This window comes from Capricornis sumatraensis, chromosome 21 (assembly GCF_032405125.1).
Source record: "Capricornis sumatraensis isolate serow.1 chromosome 21, serow.2, whole genome shotgun sequence".
Lineage (NCBI taxonomy): Eukaryota > Metazoa > Chordata > Mammalia > Artiodactyla > Bovidae > Capricornis > Capricornis sumatraensis.
Window position 1 is genome coordinate 2,686,178 of NC_091089.1, and position 23,279 is coordinate 2,709,456.

The 23,279-nt window shown below is 38.8% G+C and overlaps 1 protein-coding gene and 1 pseudogene across 2 annotated transcripts; both read left to right on the top strand.

Annotated features, from left to right (window-relative positions):
• The first annotated feature begins 1,781 nt into the window (after positions 1-1,781).
• On the top strand, positions 1,782-2,699 carry LOC138097619 (olfactory receptor 5D18-like; annotated as a pseudogene).
• An 11,808-nt stretch (positions 2,700-14,507) lies between these two features.
• LOC138097577 (olfactory receptor 5L2-like) lies at positions 14,508-19,426 on the top strand. Of its 2 annotated transcripts, XM_068993834.1 has the most exons (2): positions 14,508-15,441; positions 19,407-19,426. In XM_068993834.1, the coding sequence occupies exons 1-2, from the start codon at positions 14,508-14,510 to the stop codon at positions 19,424-19,426; spliced, it is 954 nt and encodes a 317-aa protein (XP_068849935.1). The 2 variants fall into 2 exon arrangements, with proteins under 2 accessions (XP_068849935.1, XP_068849936.1); XM_068993835.1 differs by lacking the exon at positions 19,407-19,426 and having other exon boundaries at positions 14,508-15,443.
• The last annotated feature ends 3,853 nt before the right edge of the window (positions 19,427-23,279 follow it).

The window sequence follows — 23,279 nt, forward strand, 5'->3', positions numbered from 1 at the left end:
TTAAAATGAGTGTTTAGGAAATTCCCTGGTGACTCAGTGATTAGAACTTTGCCAATGCAGGGGTGCAGATTTGATCCCTGGTCAGAGATCTGTAATCCCACATGCCTCATGGCCAAAAACCCAAAACATAAAACAGAAGCGATATTGTCACAAATTCAATAAAGACTTTAAAAATGGTCCACATCAATAGAAAATAAATAAATAAAATAAAATGTATGTTCAAGTACCTTAGATATATTAATTATATTTAGAACAGCCAGCTTTGTGATAGGATGTCTTCAATATTCAAATTTATGAGTTTAGTAAGAGATAAGAATCTTGAGTTCTTTGTTTTGCATATGATCTGATCTCTTCATTGATGGCCATCTGAAATCTATTTCTCAAGTTGTGAAACTAGCGAGAACTTTACCAGAAATGATAGATAAGGAGCTTCTGGTTCTGTTTCAGTAGGATTTTAGAGGTATTGGTCACCAATTAGAGAAATGGAATTATTTTATATTACTATTGTCTCATGAAATGTTTCCATAGTACAGTGCTACCTCAAGAATTTAATCTTTCTTCTTTACAGGTAATATAGGGACAAAATAAATACCCTATGCACCTTGAAGAGAAGAAAAAGGAGAGAGAAAGACCAAGAATTAGACATTTCTTTTTAAAATATATATAAATTTATTTATTTTAATTGGAGGTTAATTACTTTACAATATTGTATTGGTTTTGCCATACATCAACAGGAATCCACTACAGGTATACACGTGTCTAAGTTAGAATCTTTAATAAGGATAGCTATTCTTTCTGAGAGAACATTTTTCTCAAATTTCTTTCTTTGATGCTTTCTAGTATAGCTCCGTGATATGAACACTTTCATCAGGCACATTCCCAAAGTCTCCAGTTTGTCATAAATTAAAAGTATGATAATAAATAAAGAAAATAGCATCTGGACCTTGAACAAGGGTCAAGATTAGTGTAGACTAATGGATAATTGCTGGGAGCCTGGATCAGGGTTCATGTCATAGATGTGTAGATTGGGCTTTATTTGCATGGTACAGGGAAAGTCAAAAATCTCCATCTTCTGTTTTGACATCTCTAGAATAAATGACTAGATTATCTTTATTATTTTTTCAATATTATTATTCCTCAAACAATGATGGGGTGTTGACAAACTGGTCTTGCTAGGTTGAGAAGCACACTCTGTGAAAAATTATAATTTATTTTGAAAACAAGTTTACTGAGTCAGAAGTAAAACAACTATTAAGGTGCTATACAGAGTGAATAGTAAACGGACAAATGTAAAGTATTAGGGGTGCAATGTTTAATGTCACGTTCTGAACATACAATAAAAAATTTAATTTGTTTAGAAGTTTATCATTTTTGCTATTAGTTATACAACTGAAACAAGGAGCTCTGGTACTAAGGTAAATTAATCTTTTAAGAAATTATAATGTTCAAGAAAATCTGTAAGTATTACGGGAGGATTTTATTTAAAATAATCCCAAGTGACTTGAACTCATTTTTTTACTTTGAAATATTAAAAATTAAAACTGAGAACTAAGAAAGTTCAATAATTATAATTTCACTTAAATGAAATGTTTAAATGCTTGTCATTTTTAAAAATTTTAGACATTTAGCAAGGCATGCATAGAAAATACACAGATTCTAAAAGAGACACTTTGCTTCATCTTCTAGCTTTGGTAAGGAATAGTTAACCAAGTGTCTTACATCCTTATTTCCCTTAATATTTTTCTTTCTAGGACTGATTCAGATTCTGACAAACAGAAGCCATGTTTCTGTCAGAGAGAAATGAAAGCGGGGCCACGTTCACTCTCCTGGGCTTCTCCGATTACCCAGAGTTGCAAGTGCCCCTCTTCTCGACATTCTTCACCATCTACAGTGTCACTGTGGCAGGGAATCTTGGGATGATTGTAACCATCAAAATTAACCCCAAACTGCACATCCCTATGTACTTTTTCCTCAGCCACCTCTCCTTTGTGGATTTCTGTTATTCATCCATCGTTGCTCCCAAGACCATTGTACAACCTCATGGTTGTAAGCTGTGTAATATAATTCTTTTTCTTTTGTACCTTTGTGGTGACTGAGTCCTTTTTATTAGCTGTGATGGCTTAAGACCACTTCGTGGCCATCTGCAACCCTCTGCTCTACAGGGTGGCCATGTCCCTGAGACTCTGCCACGTTAGTGGTTGGATCTTATGCTTGGGGAGTAGCTTGCTCCTTAATACTCACCAGTACTGTTATCAAATTATCATTTCAAGGTTTCAACACAATTGATCACTTCTTCTGTGAGTTCTCCTCCCTGCTTTCCCTCTCTTGCTCTGATACTTATCTCAACCAGTTGCTGCTTTTTATTTTCTCCACCCTTAATGAGGTCAGCACACTCTTCATCATTCCCGTCTTATGCGTTTATTGTTGTCGCCATCCTCAAGATGCGTTCAGCCTGTGGTCACCACAAAGCCTTCTCCACCTGTACCTCCCGCCTGACCGCCATCAGCATCTTTCCCGGCACCATCCTCTTCCTCTACTCTGTGCCCAACTCCACACCCTCCAGGCACAAAGTCAAAGTGGTGTCTGGGTTATACATGGCGGTAATACCCATTTTGAATCCCCTGATCTACAGTCTGAGAAATAAGGATGTCAAGGACACAGTCTCCAAAATCATGGACTCTAAAATATTTTCGTACTAAACATTATTCTGGAAGATTTTGCCCTTGATATGTAAATAAACTGTGTCTGCAAATGTTGGTTGATAAAAAAAAATGTATTATTAATGTAGTGTTAATACATAAAACAGAAACTACATGGTGTTTTGCTTAACTGTACTAAACGACTTTCTCTCTTATTTACTGGGAAAAAAATTTAGCAATCTTTCAAATCTTTTCTACTTAAAAAATTTTAGACAAAAAAATCGGATTACAAAGGTTAAAGGACATAAATATCATGTGGCATGCTGGCGTAATCTTCAGTTCAGTTCAGTTCAGTTCAGTCGCTCAGTCGTGTCTGACTCTTTGCGACCCCATGAATCGCAGCATGCCCGGCGTCCCTGTCCATCACCAACTCTAGGAGTTCACTCAGATTCATGTCCATCGATCAGTGATGCCATCCAGCCATCTCATCCTCTGTTGTCCCCTTCTCCTCCTGCCCCCAATCCCTCCCAGCATCAGAGTCTTTTCCAATGAGTCAACTCTTCGCATGAGGTGGCCAAAGTACTGGAGTTTCAGCTTTAGCATCATTCCTTCCAAAGAAATCCCAGGGCTGATCTCCTTCAGAATGGATTGGTTGGATCTCCTTGCAGTCCAAGGGAATCTCAAGAGTCTTCTCCAACACCACAGTTCAAAAGCAGCAATTCTTTGGTACTCAGCCTTCTTCACAGTCCAACTCTCACATCCATACATGACCACAGGAAAAACCATAGCCTTGACTAGACGGACCTTAGTTGGCAAAGTAATGTCTCTGCTTTTGAATGTGCTATCTAGGTTGGTCATAACTTTTCTTCCAAGGAGTGAGCATCTTTTAATTTCATGGCTGCAGTCACCATCTGCAGTGATTTTGGAGCCCAAAAAAAACAAAGTCTGACACTGTTTCCACTGTTTCCCCATCTCTTTCCCATGAAGTGATGGGACTGGATGCCATGATCTTCGCTTTCTGAATGTTGAGCTTTAAGCCAACATTTTCACTCTCCTCTTTCACGTTCATCAAGAGGCTTTTTAGGTCCTCTTCACTTTCTGCCATAAGGGTGTTGTCATCTGCATATCTGAGGTTATTCATATTTCTCCTGGCAATCTTGATTCCAGCTTGTGTTTCTTCCAGTCCAGCCTTGCTCATGATGTACTCTGCATATAAGTTAAATAAGCAAAGTGACAATGTACAGCCTGACATACTCCTTTTCCTATTTGGAACCAGTCTGTTGTTCCATGTCCAGTTCGAACTCTTGCTTCCTGACGTGCATACAGATTTCTCAAGAGTCAGGTCAGGTGGTCTGGTATTCCCATCTCTTTCAGAATTTTCCACAGTTTATTGTGATCCACACAGTCAAAGGCTTTGGTATACTCAACAAAGCAGAAATAGATGTTTTTCTGGAACTCTCTTGCTTTTTCCATGATCCAGCAGATGTTGGCACTTTCATCTCTGGTTCCTCTGCCTTTTCTCAAACCAGCTTGAACATCAGGGAGTTCACAGTTCACATATTGCTGAAGACTGGATTGGAGAATTTTGAGCATTACTTTACTAGCATGTGAGACGAGTACAATTGTGTGGTAGTTTGAGCATTCTTTGGCATTGCCTTTCTTTGGGATTGGAATGAAAACTGACCTTTTCCAGTCCTGTTGCCACTGCGGAGTTTTCCAAATTTGCTGGCATGTTGAGTGCAGCACTTTCACAGCATCATCTTTCAGGATTTGAAATAGCTCAACTGGAATTCCATCACCTCCACTACCTTTGTTCATAGTGATGCATTCCTAAGGCCCACTTGACTTCACATTCCAGGATGTCTGGCTCTAGGTGAGTGATCACACCATCGTGATTATCCGGGTCATGAAGATCTTTTTTGTACAGTTCTTCTGTGTATTCTTGCCACCTTTTCTTAATATCTTCTGCTTCTGTTAGGTCCAGACCATTTCTATCCTTTTTCGAGCCCATCTTTGCATGAAATGTTCCCTTGGTATCTCTAATTTTCTTGAAGAGATCTCTAGTCTTTCCCATTCTGTTCTTGTCCTCTATTTCTTTGCATTGATTGCTGAAGAAGGCTTTCTTATCTCTTCTTGCTATTCTCTGGATCTCTGCATTCAGATGCTTATATCTTTCTTTTTCTCCTTTGCTTTTCGCCTCTCTTCTTTTTCACAGCTATTAGTAAGGCCTCCTCAGACAGCCATTTTGCTTTTTTGCATTTCTTTTCCATGGGGATAATCTTGATCCCTGTCTCCTGTACAATGTCACAAACCTCATTTCATAGTTCATCAGGCACTGTATCTATCAGGCCCTTAAATCTATTTCTCACTTCCACTGTATAATCATAAGGGATTTGATTTAGGTCATACCTTAATGGTCTAGCAGTTTTCCCTACTTTCTTCAATTTAAGTCTAAATTTGGCAATAAGGAGTTCATGATCTGAGCCACAGTCAGCTCCTGGTCTTGTTTTTGTTGACTGTATAGAGCTTCCCCATCTTTGGCTGCAAAGAATATAATCAATCTGAGTTCAGTGTGGACCATCTGGTAATGTGCATGTGTAGAGTCTTCTCTTGTGTTGTTGGAAGAGGGTGTTAGCTATGACCAGTCCATTTTCTTGGCAAAACTCTATTAGTCTTTGCCCTGCTTCATTCTGCATTCCAAGGCCAAATTTGCCTGTTACTCCAGGTGTTTCTTGATTTCCTACTTTTGCATTCCAGTCCCCTATAATGAAAAGGACATCTTTTTTGGGTGTTAGTTCTAAAAGGTCTTGTAGGTCTTCATAGAACCATTCAACTTCAGCTTCTTCAGCGTTACTGGTTGGGGCATAGACTTGGATTACCGTGATATTGAATGGTTTGCCTTGGAAACGAACAGAGATCATTCTGTCATTTTTGAGATTGCATCCAGGTACTGCATTTTGGACTCTTTTGTTGACCATGATGTCTACTCCATTTCTTCTGAGGGATTCCTGCCCACAGCAGTAGATATAATGGTCATCTGAGTTAAATTCACCCATTCCAGTCCGTTTTAGTTTGCTGATTCCTAGAATGTCGATGTTCACTCTTGCCATCTCCTGTTGACCACTTCCAATTTGCCTTGATTCATGGACCTGACATTCCAGGTTCCTATGCAATATTTTTCTTTACAGCATCAGACCTTGCTTCTATCACCAGTCACATCCACAGCTGGGTATTGTTTTTGCTTTGGCTCCATCCCTTCAATTCTTTCTGGAATTATTTCTCCACTGATCTCCAGTAGCATATTGGGCACCTACTGACCTGGGGCGTTCCTCTTTCAGTATCCTATCATTTTGCCTTTTCGTACTGTTCATGGGGTTCTCAAGGCAAGAATACTGAAGTGATTTGCCATTCCCTTCTTCAGTGGACCACATTGTGTCAGACCTCTCCACCATGACCTGCCCGTCCTGGGTTGCCCTGCAGGCATGGCTTAGTTTCATTGAGTTAGACAAGGCTGTAGTTCTAGTGTGGTTAGATTGACTAGTTTTCTGTGAGTATGGTTTCAGTGTGTCTGCCCTCTGATGCCCTCTTGCAACACCTACCATCTTACTTGGGTTTCTCTTACCTTGGGCGTGGGGTATCTCTTCACAGCTGCTCCAGCAAAGTGCAGCCACTGCTCCTTACCTTAGAAGAGGGGTATCTCCTTACCGCTGCCCTTCCTGACCTTCAATGTAATTGTTAATTTCATCCTCCTTTTTTAATACCTATGGTAGACTAGGCTCTCAATAATAACATGCATTCCTCTTACAAAAAGTACAAATAGCAGTTAAGACATTGTGTTCATCCTTCAAGGAATGAAAATTCAGTGATGATAGTAGAGCACTTTATAAAGTGGAAATTATATAAGATGGAAAACAGTAAAATAGAGGTTTCAGAGGAGAAATTTCAAGTCCTTAAGAGAGATACTTTTATAAAATAGGTATTATGTACCCTGGTTTGGATAACAGAAGAGAAAGAGTTTTAGGAGACATATTTCAACATTGGAGTTTTATCCAGGAGACTAAAGTGTGAGAAACAAGGAGGTCAGAGTGCAATACTGAGTCAATGATATAACAATATTTTTTTTAATTGAATAAATACTGTGTTTGCATATTTGGATATTTTTGTATATTGTATATACAGGTCACTTGGCATGAATGAAAGTTGATAAGACATGGTCTATATTCTGAATATGTTTTCAAAAGAGCTCCAGTGTGGCAACATAACCAGCTATGACTGTTGTTGAGTCACTCAGTTGTGCCCAATTCTTTTGCAACCCCATGGACTCTAGTCCACCAGGATCCTCTATCCATGGGGTTTCCCAGGCAAGAATACTGGAGTGGGTTGCCATTTCCTTCTCCAGTGATAGAGTCCACCAGAAACTTAAAAATGGTAGACGAAATCTCAGAAAATTTTACATACAAAATGGAAGCATGGTGAGTACCTGCCTAACATGCATTTCAAGCTATTATTCTGCCTATGAAGACATCAAAAACATTATCAGTTCTTTTTTTTTCTGAATAAAATGTCTGTATCCTTCTCAACTAAAGAAAGTGAAAGTGAAAGTTGCTCAGTCATGTCCAATTCTTTGTGACCCCATGGACTAGTCCGTAGAATTCTCCAGGCTAGAATACTGGAGTGGGTAGCCTTTCCCTTCTCCAGGGAATCTTCCCAACCCAGGGATCGAACCCAGGTATTCCACATTGCATGTGGATTCTTTACCAGTTGAGCCACAAGGGAAACCCTCTCAACTAAACTCCTAGCTTTAAAAAAACAGTACTTGGAGTTGCCCTAAGAGTTGAAAATCAGTTGCCTATATGACCATATTCAACATACGAGAAGAAGGTAGTTATTAGCATCCAGACCTATTCAATCTGGCAAATTAGAAATACCAGATCTTGGGACTTTCCTGGTGGTCCAGGAGCTAAGAGTCTGCACTCCCAATTCAGGGATCCTGGCTTTGATCTCTAGTCAGGGACCTAGATTCCTCGTGCTGCAACTGAAAGATTCTATGTGCTGCCACTAAGGTCTGGAGTAGTGAAATGAATAAATATTGAAAAACAGAAATACCAGGTCTTTCAATGTTCTGGTCTGGAGAATTCCATGGGGTCGCAAAGATTTGGACATGACTGAGTGACTTTTACTTCACCTAACATTAACAGCTCACTTTTGCTTGATTAATTTGTGCACTATTCTCTCTAGTCAATATGTCTAGATAAATTCTGCAATGTCTACTTTTCAAAAGATCTAAACACTCATAATATTTGAGAGCATTAAATGTAGATGGGAATAGAATCTGTCAGAATTTGTGCTGGAATAGGAATGACACAAATATTTCAGCCAACTTCTCACAATGATCTTTCCTCAAATTTTTTTAAAGTAATGCATTAAAATTAGATTGCCTTATAATTTTGCTGAAGACCAAAATTTCAGAAGTTATATCTTTTAAGGTGATTTGCTATCCAATATGGTATTTTTCAACATGATCCCAGTTCTTCAATTATCCAGGTATCCACGACCCTTTCTACTCTTCTGATTAACGGTGGAATCAATCTCTCCATGTTCTGAATGTAGACTACTTTGTGACTAGCTTTGACTGATATAAAAGGTAGCTGAAGAGACATTGTGCCATCTTCAAGCATCTGATGGCCTTGTGGCTTTCTCAAAATCTCTTAGATTTTGCATAGTCTCTTAGAAAAACTGCCATGTGAATAAGCACAGACTAGCCTGTTGGATAATGAGCAATATGCCTTACACCTCTACTCCATGAAATAGCATTTAACAACCTCCTGACTGGAGTGTGAGGCCTTCTTAGATCACCTAGACTGCAAAGCTGATAAAATACACGTAATTACACCAGCCAAGATCAGCCATGTCAAGATCAGATGAGGGTACTGACCTTACTGACTCATATAATAGTGATCCATGCAATAAGCAGCTGTGTGTTCTTTTTTTTTTAAAGCTAGTGTTTTGGAGTAGCTTGTTATGCTGTCTTTAAAACCACTGACCTTCTTAATTTCTGATGTTACCACAAAGACCTTCTCAAGTCTTATCATATAGCAACTAACCATATAAGCTTTTCTTAAATGCAACTTGATTAAAATGTGCAATTAAAAAGTTTAGGCAATTTAACTTGTTGATATCATTGAATCTTTTGATACAATACTTTAATAAAATTCTAGTATCTTATTTGTATAAATATAGTTCATCAAAAACTTACAACTTCATAATTTTATTATACATTTTATTAAAATGATCATTTAATAGAATTCAATTACAAGTTTATATTTAAATTACTTTAAAAAAAATACCTGCCCTGCCTTTAAGTCTTAGATAAATAGACAAGCAGAGAGTTCCTCTGAGTGCTTTGCCCAGATGACATAAAATGTCACTGCCCATGCTGTTCTTTATAGACGTCTTTTTATTCTTCCTGTAACGGAACTCACTCCCTCAGGGAGATGCATTTTAAAACTGGCAACACTTTCAGGGTATACAAAGAACAACAACAAAAATAGATACTAAATAGATGTATTATAACCATCATTCCACTAATATCTAATTTCAAAGCATCACTGTATAGTCTAAAATGCCTGTGTAAAGTCCTTATTTTTTAAGGGAAAAAAAAAAAGATATATAAACCAGAGAGAAACAAGAAGTCATGTCAAGGGTTGGAAAAATCTTGATTAACTGATGCTTATGTCAGAAGCTTTCTCTATCTCCTTTATACTTTAATAAAACTTTATTATACACACACACACACAAAAAGACAATTTCAGTCTTTCTGGAAAGCAGTACTTCACAGCACTCTTATGTTTTAAGTTTTGGGAGTTTGTTTTCGCTTTTCTAATAGGGATAATTCACCGGGTAATACGTGAATGAATAAGAGGAATCCTTGCTTCTGAAAAATGAAATTACATGGAATTCTTGAATGTTTGGTATATTCACGGGCACACACGACAGACTCTCCTTTGAGCACTGTTGGTTTAAGGAGAGGTTATGCAGTCAGATAAGAAGTGACTTGGGAGAGATCCTTCAGGCAGACCCATTAAATGGTCTCTGCATTGAGCAAGGAGCACGGTTTCCAGCACCGTCAGTGGCTCTTCCTAACAAAGGGCCAGATGGCAAAAACCAAAGAGCAGCATATGAGCTCATTCTATCAATGATTCCATTTATGACTTTGTGCAAGTTACAGCTGCCAGTGTCTAAGTCATCTTAGATGCTGCATAGCCGTAATCATCTCACTTATTTTCATAGCGATAGTCATCTCACTTATTTTTATAAAGATGAAAGGTGTGGGTGGTTGCATTCAGAAGAGTACACAGCACATACAAAGTGATCAGCAAATGTGAGCAATTGCTATTATTCTTAGCAAAGGTGGATCATTATTTCCACCATTTTCTGGTACTTGGCAGAATGCTATTGTGACTTCAAACCCTATGTCCTCCAGAAAGGAGCTCTAAGTATAAGACTGGCACAAATTATAAGACTTATCCACATATTTCATAATGGCAACATAATACCTGGTTCAGAGGGCAATGTTTGAACGCAGCAAAAAATGCTCTGCAGTTCATCATGACATCTGAAAGGAATTGTGTTGAACTGTAATAACATGTACCAACTTGGGGCTTTCCAGGTGGCTCAGTGCGTAAAGAATCCACCTGCAATTCAGGAGACACAGGTTCAATCCCTGGGTCAGGAAGATCCCCTGGAGGAAAGCATGGCAACCCACTCCTGTATTATTGCCTGGAGAATTCCATGGACATAGGAGCCTGACGGGCTATGGTCCATAGACTCACAAAGAGTCAGACATGACTGAAGGGACTTGGTACGTGAACCAGCTTCAAATAGCTTTTCCCATCTGACTGCATCTCATACAACTCCTTAATTATTTGAGTCCCAAGATGATGTTGCTTGCTCTCAAGATGAAGTTGTTTGCTTGATGTCTTGTTGGTGTCCCACAGAGATCAATGATTGATTTGGATAAGAAATATGAGCTCCAGGGATACACATACATAAAAATGTAAAGCATGTAACATTTTCCCTCATAGCGTCTTCACAAACAGGAAGCAAGGCCTGTCTCACAGGCTGGGGGGACTACACTCTGTTTTGGGGGGAATGGACTGAACTGTATTTCCTGAAGTGTGGAAGCTTGTTTATTTGTTTGTCTTCTCATACGGGTAGCATTGTTAGCCATGTATGAGACGGGGAACAACTGTAAAAGAGGGTAGTGACATTAGACATTTTTAAAAGTCTGTAGTTAGCCTGTATTTATAGAGTATTTTAAGAAATGCCCAAATTTTGAGCACTCCTTTTTGAAAGTATTTTCACTATTTGTGCTGAGAAACAATCTCGACAGGAAATGGGAACAACTCCATCTGCAGAGCCGAATCTCCTGAAACAGCTGTCAGTGTAAGAGGGAAAGAGTGTGAGCCAACAGGGAGGAATGCTTGATTCCTCTCCCTCCTCCTCCCCCGTCACTTTAACTCCATCCACGGAACCTGGGAAAGACAGCAGGGAGAGTCTCCTGACAGTCTCCTGAGGCTGGGAGTAGGTGCTGAGGGGTCCTTGGAGCTGTTCCAGGAGGAACACAGACATGTGAACTGCCTCTGGATCAGACAGGAGGGGGATTGCTTTGTCCTTGTGCCAAAGGGATTTGTAGATGTCTAATTAGCAATTTTCTCACATTTGATACTATTGACATTTTGGCCCAAATTATATGTTGGTCTCTTCATGTCTTGTGGGTGTGTGTGGAGGATGGGGGTGGGGAGGGAGAGGCTGTTCTGTACCTTATAGGCTACTTAGCAGCATCTCATCTGTCCAGGGGGCTTCTTCCCTGGTGGCTCAGAGGGTAAAGAATCTGCCTGCGATGCAGGAGACCCGGGTTCAATCTCTGGGTCAGGAAACTCCCCTGGAGACAGGAATGGCTACCCACTCCAGTGTTCTGGTCTGGAGAACTCCATGGACAGAGGAGCCTGTCAGGCTTACAGTCCATTGGGGTCTCAGTCAGAAGCAGCTGAGTGACTAGCCCTTTCACTTTCGCTAGTTGGTCCGCTAGATGTCAGTAGCAACCCTCCCGATTGTGACAATCAACAGTATCTTCAGATATTGCTAAATGTCCTGTGGGGTTATAATCTCTCCTGGTTAAGAACCACTTCTCTCTATAAGTAATCAGTAGTCTGATTTTTCTTTAAAAGCCAGAAAAGGTTTTCCACAATTATGTACTACTTTGAAATCAGAAAAAGACAAAGTCACTTGTACTGGCCATTGAGGAGAGAAAACCATATCCTCAGAATAATTATGTTTTCAAACCGCAATATTTTAATTCACATGTCCTTTACCTCTTCGAGGGCTTCACTTGTGGCTCAGCTGGTAAAGAATCAGCCTGAAATGTGGGAAACCTGGCTTCGATCCCTGGGTTGGGAAGATCCCCTGGAGAAGGGAAAGGCTACCCACTCCAGTGTTCTGGTCTGGAGAACCCCATGGACTGTATAGCCCAAGGGGTCACAAAGAGTCGGATGTGACTGAGTTACTTTCACTTCATTCACTTACCTCTTTGAGTGGCTTGGGGGTAAAGAATCTGCTTGGAGGATACACCTGAGGCATTCAGTGCCTGGGTTGGGAAGATACCCTGAAGGAGGAAATGGCAACCCGCCCCAGTATTCTTGTCTGAGAAGTCTCATGGATGTAGTGGCTTAGCAGTCTCTAAAGCTGTAAATAGCTGGACACAACTGAACACACACACATACATTAACCTTTTTGAAGTTATTTGAAGAATGTGTTGGGGTTTAGTCCAGATTTTTTTCCCCTAAAAATAACCAACTGGTGCCTCCAAATCATTTTATTGTTACTAAGGATGAGTAGAGAAAATACCCTTCATTGGCATTTTCAGTATGTCAAAAGCTTTAAATATATATCTCCTTTATTAAAAAAAAAATGAACACAACCTTTAAAACTTTTATGTTTTGTGAGAATTCAGGCAAGATTTTTTTCTAGTTTCTTTTTAAAGTTATCAGAATAAAATACTTATATTTAATGGATGTTGTGAAGATCAGATATACAATGCAGCTTATGTATGCATGTGTAATATTCTGTGTGCGCAATCTGGTTTACTATGCTTTTACTTGCCATCTTACCATAATCATTTTTAGATCATTAAAACTTCTTCATGTATGGCAAAACCACTATAATATTGTAAAGTAATTAGCCTCCAATTAAAATAAATAAATTTATATTTTAAAAAAAGCAAACTTCTTCAAAAAGGTGAGTGATTTTCCATAACACGTATGCAGTATATCTTTGAAATTTTTTCCTGCTGCTCGACACTTTATTTCTAAATTTTGCTTTCATAAATAATGGTGCAATGCAGCAGCAAGCATTTCTGTTAATTACATGTTCACATCACTGTTTAGCTCTTCAAATAGAGCTAAAACAGAGGATATATTTGTTAAATAGGTCTTCATAAGGCTTGAGAGTCACAGTTACAGAATGTTAGATTTTCAATATCAGTTCCCTGAAGAATGACAGATAGTGTGTACCATAATTAACAAAATCACTATGCAAATTTTATAGGAAAATATACTAATATAGATTATAGAATCTGCTTTCCCAAATAAACCATATTTAAATAAATGAACACTTGTGAATTAGCAATCTTAAATGAGCATACGTCACATATTTCATTATAAAAGATTTTCTAAGAAATTATCCACTGAATCCCAATACTTTGAGAAATGATTAAAGAGTAAGTCAGTAAAAAGGTATTGAAATATTTTTAATAACCATTTTATTGACCTATAGTTAATTTTCAATGCTGTGTTCCTTTCAGGTCTACAGTAAATGATTCAGATATATCTATATCTATGTAACTATATCTATTCTGTATAGATATAGATATATCATTTTCTTTTTCAGAGTCTTCTTAAATTATTATAAGGTATGGAATATTGTCCCCTTTGCAGTGTAATAGGTCCTTGTTATTTATTTTATATATAGTGACTGAAATTCGCTCAGTAGCGTCCAACTCTTTGCTACCCCTTGGACTATACAGTCCATGGAATTCTCCAGGCCAGAATACTGGAGTGGATAGCCATTCCCTTCTCCAGGGGATCTTCACAACCCAGGGATCGAACCCAGATCTCCTGCATCGCAGGGGGGTTCTTTACCAAATAAACCACCAGGGAAACCTTTATATATAGGGCTGTGTATATATTAATTTAATAAAAAACAATATGGATAATTAAACAATATTTGATAGCTTTCTGATGATTCAGTTCTAAGCTCCGAATTGTATATAACTAGTTTAAGGCTCATATGGATGCAAGTCTTTCCTGTGATCTGTGAAGTAAATTATCGACTTGATGTATTTGAGTGATGCAATTTCTGAGCTTTTCCTAAACTTCCCCAAAGCAATGCCTTATTTCTTTCCTATAAAATATATCCTATATATTGTCATGTCTCTTTTAGGAGAATGCTGCTGCTGATGCTAAGTCGCTTCAGTCGTGTCCGACTCTGTGCGACCGCATAGACAGCAGCCCACCAGGCTCCCCGGTCCCTGGGATTCTCCAGCAAGAACACTCGAGTGGGTTGCCATTTCCTTCTCCAATGCATGAAAGTTAAAAATGAAAGTGAAGCCGCTCAGTCATGTCCGACTCTTAGAGACTCCATGGACTGCAGCCTACCAGGCTCCTCTGTCCATGGGATTTTCCAGGCAAGAGTACTGGAGTGCGTTGCCATTGCCTTCTCCCCTTTTAGGAGACAGTCAAAACTAAATTGGGGAAGATCTCAGGGAGAATAACTATTAATATTTTTATGCAACCACGGTAAAGTGAGGAGATGGACAAGGAAAACTGCACTGCTGTGACAGACTTCATCCTCCTTGGATTCTCAGATGCCCCTGAGCTCAGAGTCTTCCTCTTCCTGCTGTTTCTTTCCATCTATGGAGTCACAGTTTGGGGAAACCTGGGCATGATTGCTCTCATTCAGGTCAGCTCTGGACTCCACACTCCCATGTACTTTTTCCTCAGCCACTTGTCCTTTGTGGATTTCTGTTACTCTACTACCATCACGCCGAAGATGCTAGCTAACATCTTAAATGAAGACAGAGCCATTTCCTTCCTGGAATGCACTGTGCAATTCTACCTGTTTTGCACATTTGGGGTAACTGAGGTCATTCTGCTGGCAGTGATGGCCTATGACCGCTTTGTGGCCATCTGTGACCCACTGCTCTACATGGTCACCATGTCCCGAAACCTCTGCGTAGAGTTGGTGTCTTGTTGCTATCTCAATGGTACTCTATGTTCTGTGATTCACTTGTGTTTAGCTCTTCAGATCCCATCCTACAGATCAAATGTGATCAACCATTTCTTTTGCGATCTCCCCCCTCTCTTGTCTCTTGCTTGCTCTGATGTTACTGTGAATCAATTGGTGCTAAACATTGTGGCCACATTCAATGAGGTTATCACCACTGTGGTCATCCTCACGTCCTACCTGTTTATTCTCATCACCATCCTGAGGATGCACTCAGCAGAGGGAAGGTGCAAAGCCTTTTCCACCTGTGCCTCCCACCTCGCTGCCATCGCTGTCTTACAGGGAACAATCCTTTTCATTTATTGCCGGCCCCAATCTGGCAACAGCATGGATACTGACAGAGTGGCCACAGTGTTCTACACTGTAGTGATCCCCATGGTGAACCCCCTGATCTATAGTCTGAGGAACAAGGATGTGAAAAAAGCACTCAGAAAAGTGGTGAACTCCAAAATATTATCCTAGGGAATATTTTCCTAGCAGGACTCAGGGTTAGAAATTGGAGGCTAATGAAAGGGTAATGATGCATTTCAGTGTTGGAGTGAAAAGAACAGTCAAGATGTGAATAGCTATGAGTGAGTCTTTTTAATTCTCTTATCTTTGTGCCTTTTCAATTTACAAGTTTAGGATTGATTGAGAATATTTCAAAATATGCAGCCTACTTTTTTGCTCTGATGCTATATAAAATGTTTTAAATTGGACAGTGTATTGGACTGTTAAAACACACAAATTTAATTTTCTCTTAGACTTTCATGAGTTTAATGGACTAAGTATCAAATTTTATTTTAACATCCATTATGGGGACTATGATTCATTTCACAATTGAACACCTGTTATTTTACAATAAGGAACACAACTTTGTCAGTTTTTACAGAGAATAAGATTTCATATGTGTATATAAATATAAATGTATATATTCTCTTTATTGTTTTGTTCTTACTTCTTTTATTATTTTTTTTTGTCACTCAGTGTCCAGTGGTTTTGGGGTTTCATATATTATCACATCTGAATAATAGAGATATTGATAATAATTATATTACAGAAATTTTAGGGAAATTAAATTGCATGTAAAGTGAAAATAGCTTAGGAATATCCCTAACACATAATTGGCCATCTGTCTATGTATGTGTATGGTGTGTCTGTGTATGTGCATAGATGTATATGGTCTATTGCACTTGGCAGTATTGTGCTTTGCAGATACTGCATTTTTACAGACTGAAGATTTGTGGCAACCCTGCATCAAGTAAGTCTATTAGCACTGTTTTTCCACTGTTTTTCATGTCTCTGTCACATGTCACATTTTGGTAATTCTGGCAATATTTTAAACTTTTTCATTATTGTGTAAGTTATGGTGATCTGCCATCTCTGATGTTCCTATTGAAAAAGATTATAACTCACTGAAGGTTTAGATGGTGGTTAGCATTTTAAAGTATTTTTCAACTAAGATATGTATATTTCTTAGTTTTTATTGATTTGCATAAAGTTTTTGAATTATTTTATTTTATTCTGGCTGTGCTGGGTCTTCTCTGTGGGCTGTGGACTTCTCTAGTTGTGGTGTTTGGGTTTAGTTCCCTGTGGCATGTGGTATCTTAGTTGCCCCACAAGGGGTCAAGCACAGGTACCCTGAAAAGGACAGTGGATTCTTAACCACTGGACCACTAGGGAAGTCCCAACATAGGTACGTTTCTTAGACGTAATATTTCAGTGTGCCTCCTTAGACATATGCACACTGAAAATGTGTTTGACCTGCTTTATTAATGATATTTGCCTTATTGGAAAAAGAAAGTGAAATCGCTCAGTCGTGTCCAACTCTTTGCAGCCCCATGGACTGTAGCCTGCCAGGCTCCTCCATCTATGGGGTTTTCCAGGCAAGAATACTGGAGTGGGTAGCTGTTTCCTTCTGCAGGGCATCTTCCTGACTCAGGGATTGAACCGGGGTCTCCTGCACTGCAACAGACTCTTTACTGTCTGAGCCACCAGGGAAGCCTTATTTGCCTTATCACAATAAAGTGAATATACCAAACGTATAATATCTCCCAGCTATGTCTATACGCTAATAAATGTATATACCTACATATTATGCAGATATATTGATATATTATATATGTGTGTGTATTGGTTGGTTGTTGTTTAGTCACTAAGTTAGGTTTGGATCTTTTGGGACCCCCGCGGACTATAGACCATCAGGTACCTCTCTGTATGCAATTATTTAATAACCATTGTTACGAATAGCAGCATTGCTGACTTCTGCCTCTCTTCTCACTTTTAATTACTTTCTTCTGGCTTACTTTAAAAATATGCATTAAATGCTTACCGTGACTCATAAGCGGACTTCTAACCTCTGTACATTTCTTTTCTGTTTCTTGATGAAATAACCTTTGTTCATCCTTCCTCTATGTGTTTAAACTTCATTTATTCTTTCAACCTTGGCTCATATGTGCCACTGATACTTTATTTGTGCTTCCACTGTGATTTATGTAAATTTCTACATTAAATTCACTTGCTCAATGAAGCTTCTCTATTTGTGTCTATACTAACATTAGAAAGCACTACACTGGAGTTTATGAAAACCAGGATAGACAATTTGACTCTCATTTTTTAATTTGACAAGTAACACAAACTTCTTAATTTCTCAGTTTCCTCAAGTTTGAACACGGCTATTACTATTAACCTCTCAACATTATACTGAGATTACATTTTGACAACATGAAGGTACTCACTGGCAGTTTATGTGTGTTTCAGTGAAATCTTTGAGGCCTGGAACTACTTATTCTTTTCTCTCTCACTATCACTTACGTATAATAAGTTATCTTTATTTTTTATTAGATAGTTAGATGAATAAAAACTGGTATATAAACTGTATGTATATTGAGCTTAATATTAAAACTTAAAGTACTATGTTGACTTTTAAGATTATAAATTGGTTCAAAATTGTTCCATGTTGAATATGTTGTACATGGTTTGTTATATGAGGCAGGTCCACTTAGGAAAAGAAATCCCTAGTGAGGCTGAATACATGGGATGTTAGATTTTGGAAGCCTGGAGAGATGAAGAATGTGTTCATTTAATGGTATTTTATTTATTTATTTATTTTGGTTATGTTGGGTCTTCGTTGCTTCATGCAGGCCTCTCTAGTTGCAGTCCGTGGACTTCTCTTGTTGCAGCACATAGGCTGTCTCATTACAGTGTGGGGGCTTAGTTGCCCCGTGGCATATGAGATCTTAGCTCCCCGCCCAGGGATCGAACTTGTGGGAGGTGTGTTCTTAACCACTGGATCAACAGGGCAGTCTCTGATTTAATGATTATTAACTTCAGGAAGAAACTATCATTCTTTATGTGTGCTGACAACAGGGAAGAGTTATCCTTGCCAGAATCTCAGAGGCTGGAGGACGTGCTCCGCTCACCTGACGTGAAGTTCATGAGGAAGAGACAGAGCTCTCAAGGTGTCTACACGATTCAGGCTCTAGGCACAGGCCCCGTGGATCTCTGGTCCCTGGGACAAGCCAGACTGCTCCTTTTGCTTCTGAGTAGAGTATGGTGAGAAACTGGAAAAGAAACTGAAAAGCAGGAAGACATTTCTTTCTTTTCTCCTTCCTTTTTCCTTTGAACTTTTCCTCCTTTTCCTCCCCTCCCCTTTCTCTTTTTTTCTGCCTTTGGTGGAACTTAAAGGTAATCCTTTTGGGGGGCTCCAAAATCGCTGCAGATGGTGATTGCAGCCATGAAATTTAAAGATGCTTACTCCTTGGAAGAAAAGTTATGACCAATCTAGATAGCATATTCAAAAGCAGAGACATTATTTTGTCAACAAAGGTCTGTCTAGTCAAGGCTATGGTTTTTCCAGTGGTCATGTATGGATGTGAGAGTTGGACTATAAAGATGTGAGAGTTGGATTATAAAGAAAGCTAAGCACCAAAGAATGATGCTTTTGAACTGTGGTGTTGGAGAAGACTCTTGAGAGTCCCTTGGACTGCAAAGAGGTCCAACCAGTCCATCCTAAAGGAGATCAGTCCTGGGTGTTCATTGGAAGGACTGATGCTGAAACTGAAACTACAACACTTGTCCACCTCATGCAAAGAGCTGACTCATTTGAAAAGACACTGATGTTTGTAAAAATTGAAGGCAGGAAGAGAAGGGGATGACAGAGGATGAGATGGTTGGATGGCATCACCGACACAATGGACATGGGTGGACTCCAGGAGTTGGTGATGAACAAGGAGGCCTGGCGGGCTATGGTTCATTGGATTGCAGAGTTGGACACAACTGAGTGACTGAACTGAACTGAACTGAAAGTTAAGCCAGTTAACAAGTGTGTCTGGGGATTCAGGTTGCAACTCCCAGCAGCAATATCATGGCCCAAAGAATCGAAGAGTGGACATGAAATATGACAAAAGGCTACAAACATGACTTTTTAGGGACTGCAGTACACAATGCTGAGTTTCTTTTTCTAATCTATTTTAATTTCGCTTAGTGTGTGTGTGTGTGTTTGTGCTCAGTCGCTCATGTATGTCCCATTCTTTGTGACCTCACGAACTGTAGCCTGCCAGGCTCCTCTGTCCATGGACATTTTCAGGTAACAATACTGCAGTGGGTTGCCATTTTCTCCTCCAGAGGATGTTCCTGACCCAGGGACTGAACTCACATCTCTTGTATTAGCAGGCAGATTCTTTACCACTGTGCCAGCTGGGAAGCTCCACTTACTGTATAAATCTCTCTGTAACTGAATATTCAAGTACTCCTCAAGTGTCTTATCTTCATCTTATGATTTTAATTATAGATACACTCCACTTTATTCTTTGTAGTATTTGTAAACCAAAAATGACAGAGTGTGGTGGTCATCTTTTAAGATTTAAGTAAAATTACATGGTTCCATATTGTACAATAAATGTCATAATTTCCTTATAATTCCTAAAGTAAGAATTGTTATATTTTCTTTGGTTGCTTTGCTTTGTTGTTCTTGTTGTTGTTATTGCTTTTGATTTTTAGGCCATGCTAACAAGGTATACAGGATCTCAGTTCCTTGACCAGGGTTGGAAAAGGTACCCCCCAGCAGTGGAAACTCAGAGTCTCCTTGGTTGATTTTAGACTTAGTAACTAAATGAAATTTTCCTGGGCAACTTGTTCCAAAAGGAATTTTAGCCATCAAAAATAAATACTCTTCAAATCTGGTGACTTTGTTGATCAGATAGAATGGAAAGAGTGATTCACAATTGTGGAAGGGGGTAAAAGAAATATATAAATCACTGGACCATGGAAATATAGATAAAGCATTCAACTTTATTTATTTTTTATACCTTGTGTCAAATAAAACGATATGATCAAAGTACACAGATCAGGAAGAAAAAGTGTATAAAGAAACATTGCTCGCTAATAATATGAAAGTAAAAGTGAAGTCTCTCAGTCATGTCTGACTCTTTGCGACCCCATGGACTGTAGCCTACCAGGCTCCTCCACCTATGGGATTTTCAAGGCCAGAATATTGGAGTGGGTTGCCATTTTCTTCTCCTGGGGACCTTCCTGACCCAGGGATCGAACCCTGGTCTTCTGCATTGTAGGCAGATGTTTTTACCATCTGAGCCACCAGCAAAGTCTATATTCTAGATAAAATAACACCAGAAAACATCCTCACATGGATTTATAGGTTATTTACTATGTTAACCTAAAAATTAGAAGCAAAGGAGAAAAACAACAGCAAGAGAAATTTAAAATGTGGAAGTATTTTAAGGTTCAATGATTTCCTTCCTTTTCTGTTCACTTTGCTTATATTTCCATTTCCAAGGGTGTTCAAGTGAGTCAGCTCTTCACATGAGGTGGCCAAAGTACTGGAGTTTCAGCTTTAGCATCATTCCTTCCAAAGAAATCCCAGGGCTGATCTCCTTCAGAATGGACTGGTTGGATCTCCTTGCAGTCCAAGGGACTCTCAAGAGTCTTCTCCAACACCACAGTTCAAAAGCATCAATTCTTCAGCGCTCAGCCTTCTTCACAGGCCAACTCTCACATCCATACATGACTACTGGAAAAACCATAGCCTTGACTCGACAGACCTTTGTTGGCAAAGTAATGTCTACGCTTTTGAATATACTATCTAGGTTGATCATAACTTTTCTTCCAAGGAGTAAGCATCTTTTAATTTCATGGCTGCAGTCACCATCTGCAGTGATTTTGGAGCCCAAAGAAATAAAGTCTGACACTGTTTCCACTGTTTCCCCATCTATTTCCCATGAAGTGATGGGACCAGATGCCAAGGTCTTCATTTTCTGAATGTTGAGCTTTAAGCCAACTTTTTCACTCTCCTCTTTCACTTTCATCAAGAGGCTTTTGCGTTCCTCTTCACTTTCTGCCATAAGGGTGGTGTCATCTGCATATCTGAAGTTCTTGACATTTCTCCCGGCAATCTTGATTCCAGCTTGTGCTTCTTCCAGCCCAGCGTTTCTCATGATGTACTCTGCATAGAAGTTAAATAAGCAGGGTGACAATATACAGCCTTGACATATTCCTTTTCCTATTTGGAACCAGTCTGTTGTTCCATGTCCAGTTCTAACTGTTCTTTCCTGACCTGCATATAGGTTTCTCAAGAGGCAGGTCAGGTGGTCTGGTATTCCCATCTCTTTCAGAATTTTCCACAGTTTATTGTGATCCACACAGTCAAAGGCTTTGGCATAGTCAGTAAAGCAGAAATAGATGTTTTTCTGGAACTCTCTTGCTTTTTCCATGATCCAGCAGATGTTGGCAATTTGATCTCTGGTTTCTCTGCCTTTTCTAAAACCAGCTTGAACATCAGGGAGTTCACAGTTCACATGTTGCTGAAGCCTGGCTTGGAGAATTTTGAGCATTACTTTATTAGCGTGTGAAATGAGTGCAATTGTGTGGTAGTTTGAGCATTCTTTGGCATTGCCTTTCTTTGGGATTGGAATGAAAACTGACCTTTTCCAGTCCTGTTGCCACTGCGGAGTTTTCCAAATTTGCTGGCATGTTGAGTGCAGCACTTTCACAGCATCATCTTTCAGGATTTGAAATAGCTCCACTGGAATTCCATCACCTCCACTAGCTTTGTTGGAAGTGATGCTTCCTAAGGCCCTCTTGACTTCATATTCCAGGATGTCTGGCTCTAGGTGAGTGATCACACCATCATGATTATCTTGGTCATGAAGATCTTTTTTGTACAGTTCTTCTGTGTATTCTTGCCACCTCTTCTTAATATCTTCTGCTTCCGTTAGGTCCATACCATTTCTGTCCTTTATCGAGCCCATCTTTGCATGAAATGTTCCCTTGGTATCTCTATAATTTTCATAATTTGGTAACATTTAATTTTATGTATCAGGCGTGCTTTTTGATATGTAGTTTACTTTTTAGTTGGTTTTTGTTTTGTCTTCAATATGCAGTCTAGATTTTTATGTACTTACATTTACCTTTAGCGATTTAAAAAATAAATACAGTGAAAACAAATCCATCTCCATTCTATATTTTATCTCACATTTGGATGATATTTGAACTGAAATTTTGGTAAATGTTAAGCTTACAGGTTTTTTGTTGTTGTTTTATACTTTGTTAAGTGAAACAGTGTTTGTAAACAAATTGTGCAGCTCTCATCCCCAAACTATATAGAAATGTTCACAACATCATTTGCTGTGAATGATTTCCTTCCTTATTGGTATGTAACATATCCAGTAACATTTATTAAATTATAATCTTAGTGTTGATACTTCTATGAGACCCTGGGTAATATCCAACAGTCCCTATTCCATCTTCTTTTCTTTTTCTTTACTAAAGAATGAAGGATGTATTTAACAATTGGCTTCCCTGGTGGCTCAGATGGTAAAGAATCTGCCTGCAATGCAGGAAGCTTGAGTAATATTATTTAACATTCAAAGTACAGTTTTCTCTGCTACACCCAGTGGTGTTATACAAGGTTAGAATATATACTATTTTCTATCAGCAACTGTCATATTAATACATGAACAGAACTATATTATTCCTCTAGCTCGATGTAATAATCCTCAGTGAGGGTGAGGAGATGACTTTTATAAACCACACAAAAAATTAAATATTACAATTAATGGGAATAAGTTGCAGAGTTCCTTGTAAATGTTTTGCCATCAGTGTTGATCGTATTCAATATTCAAACTACAAAAAGTAAATTAACTCAATTGTATGCACATTTGCCCATACCAGGTAAAATATATATATATATTTATCAGAACATTAAGGTGTACACCTGAAATATATAAAATTTTTGCTTGTCAATTGTACTTCAGTATGTTTAGAAAAAATTTAAAAGAATAACACAATATATTAAAAGTATAT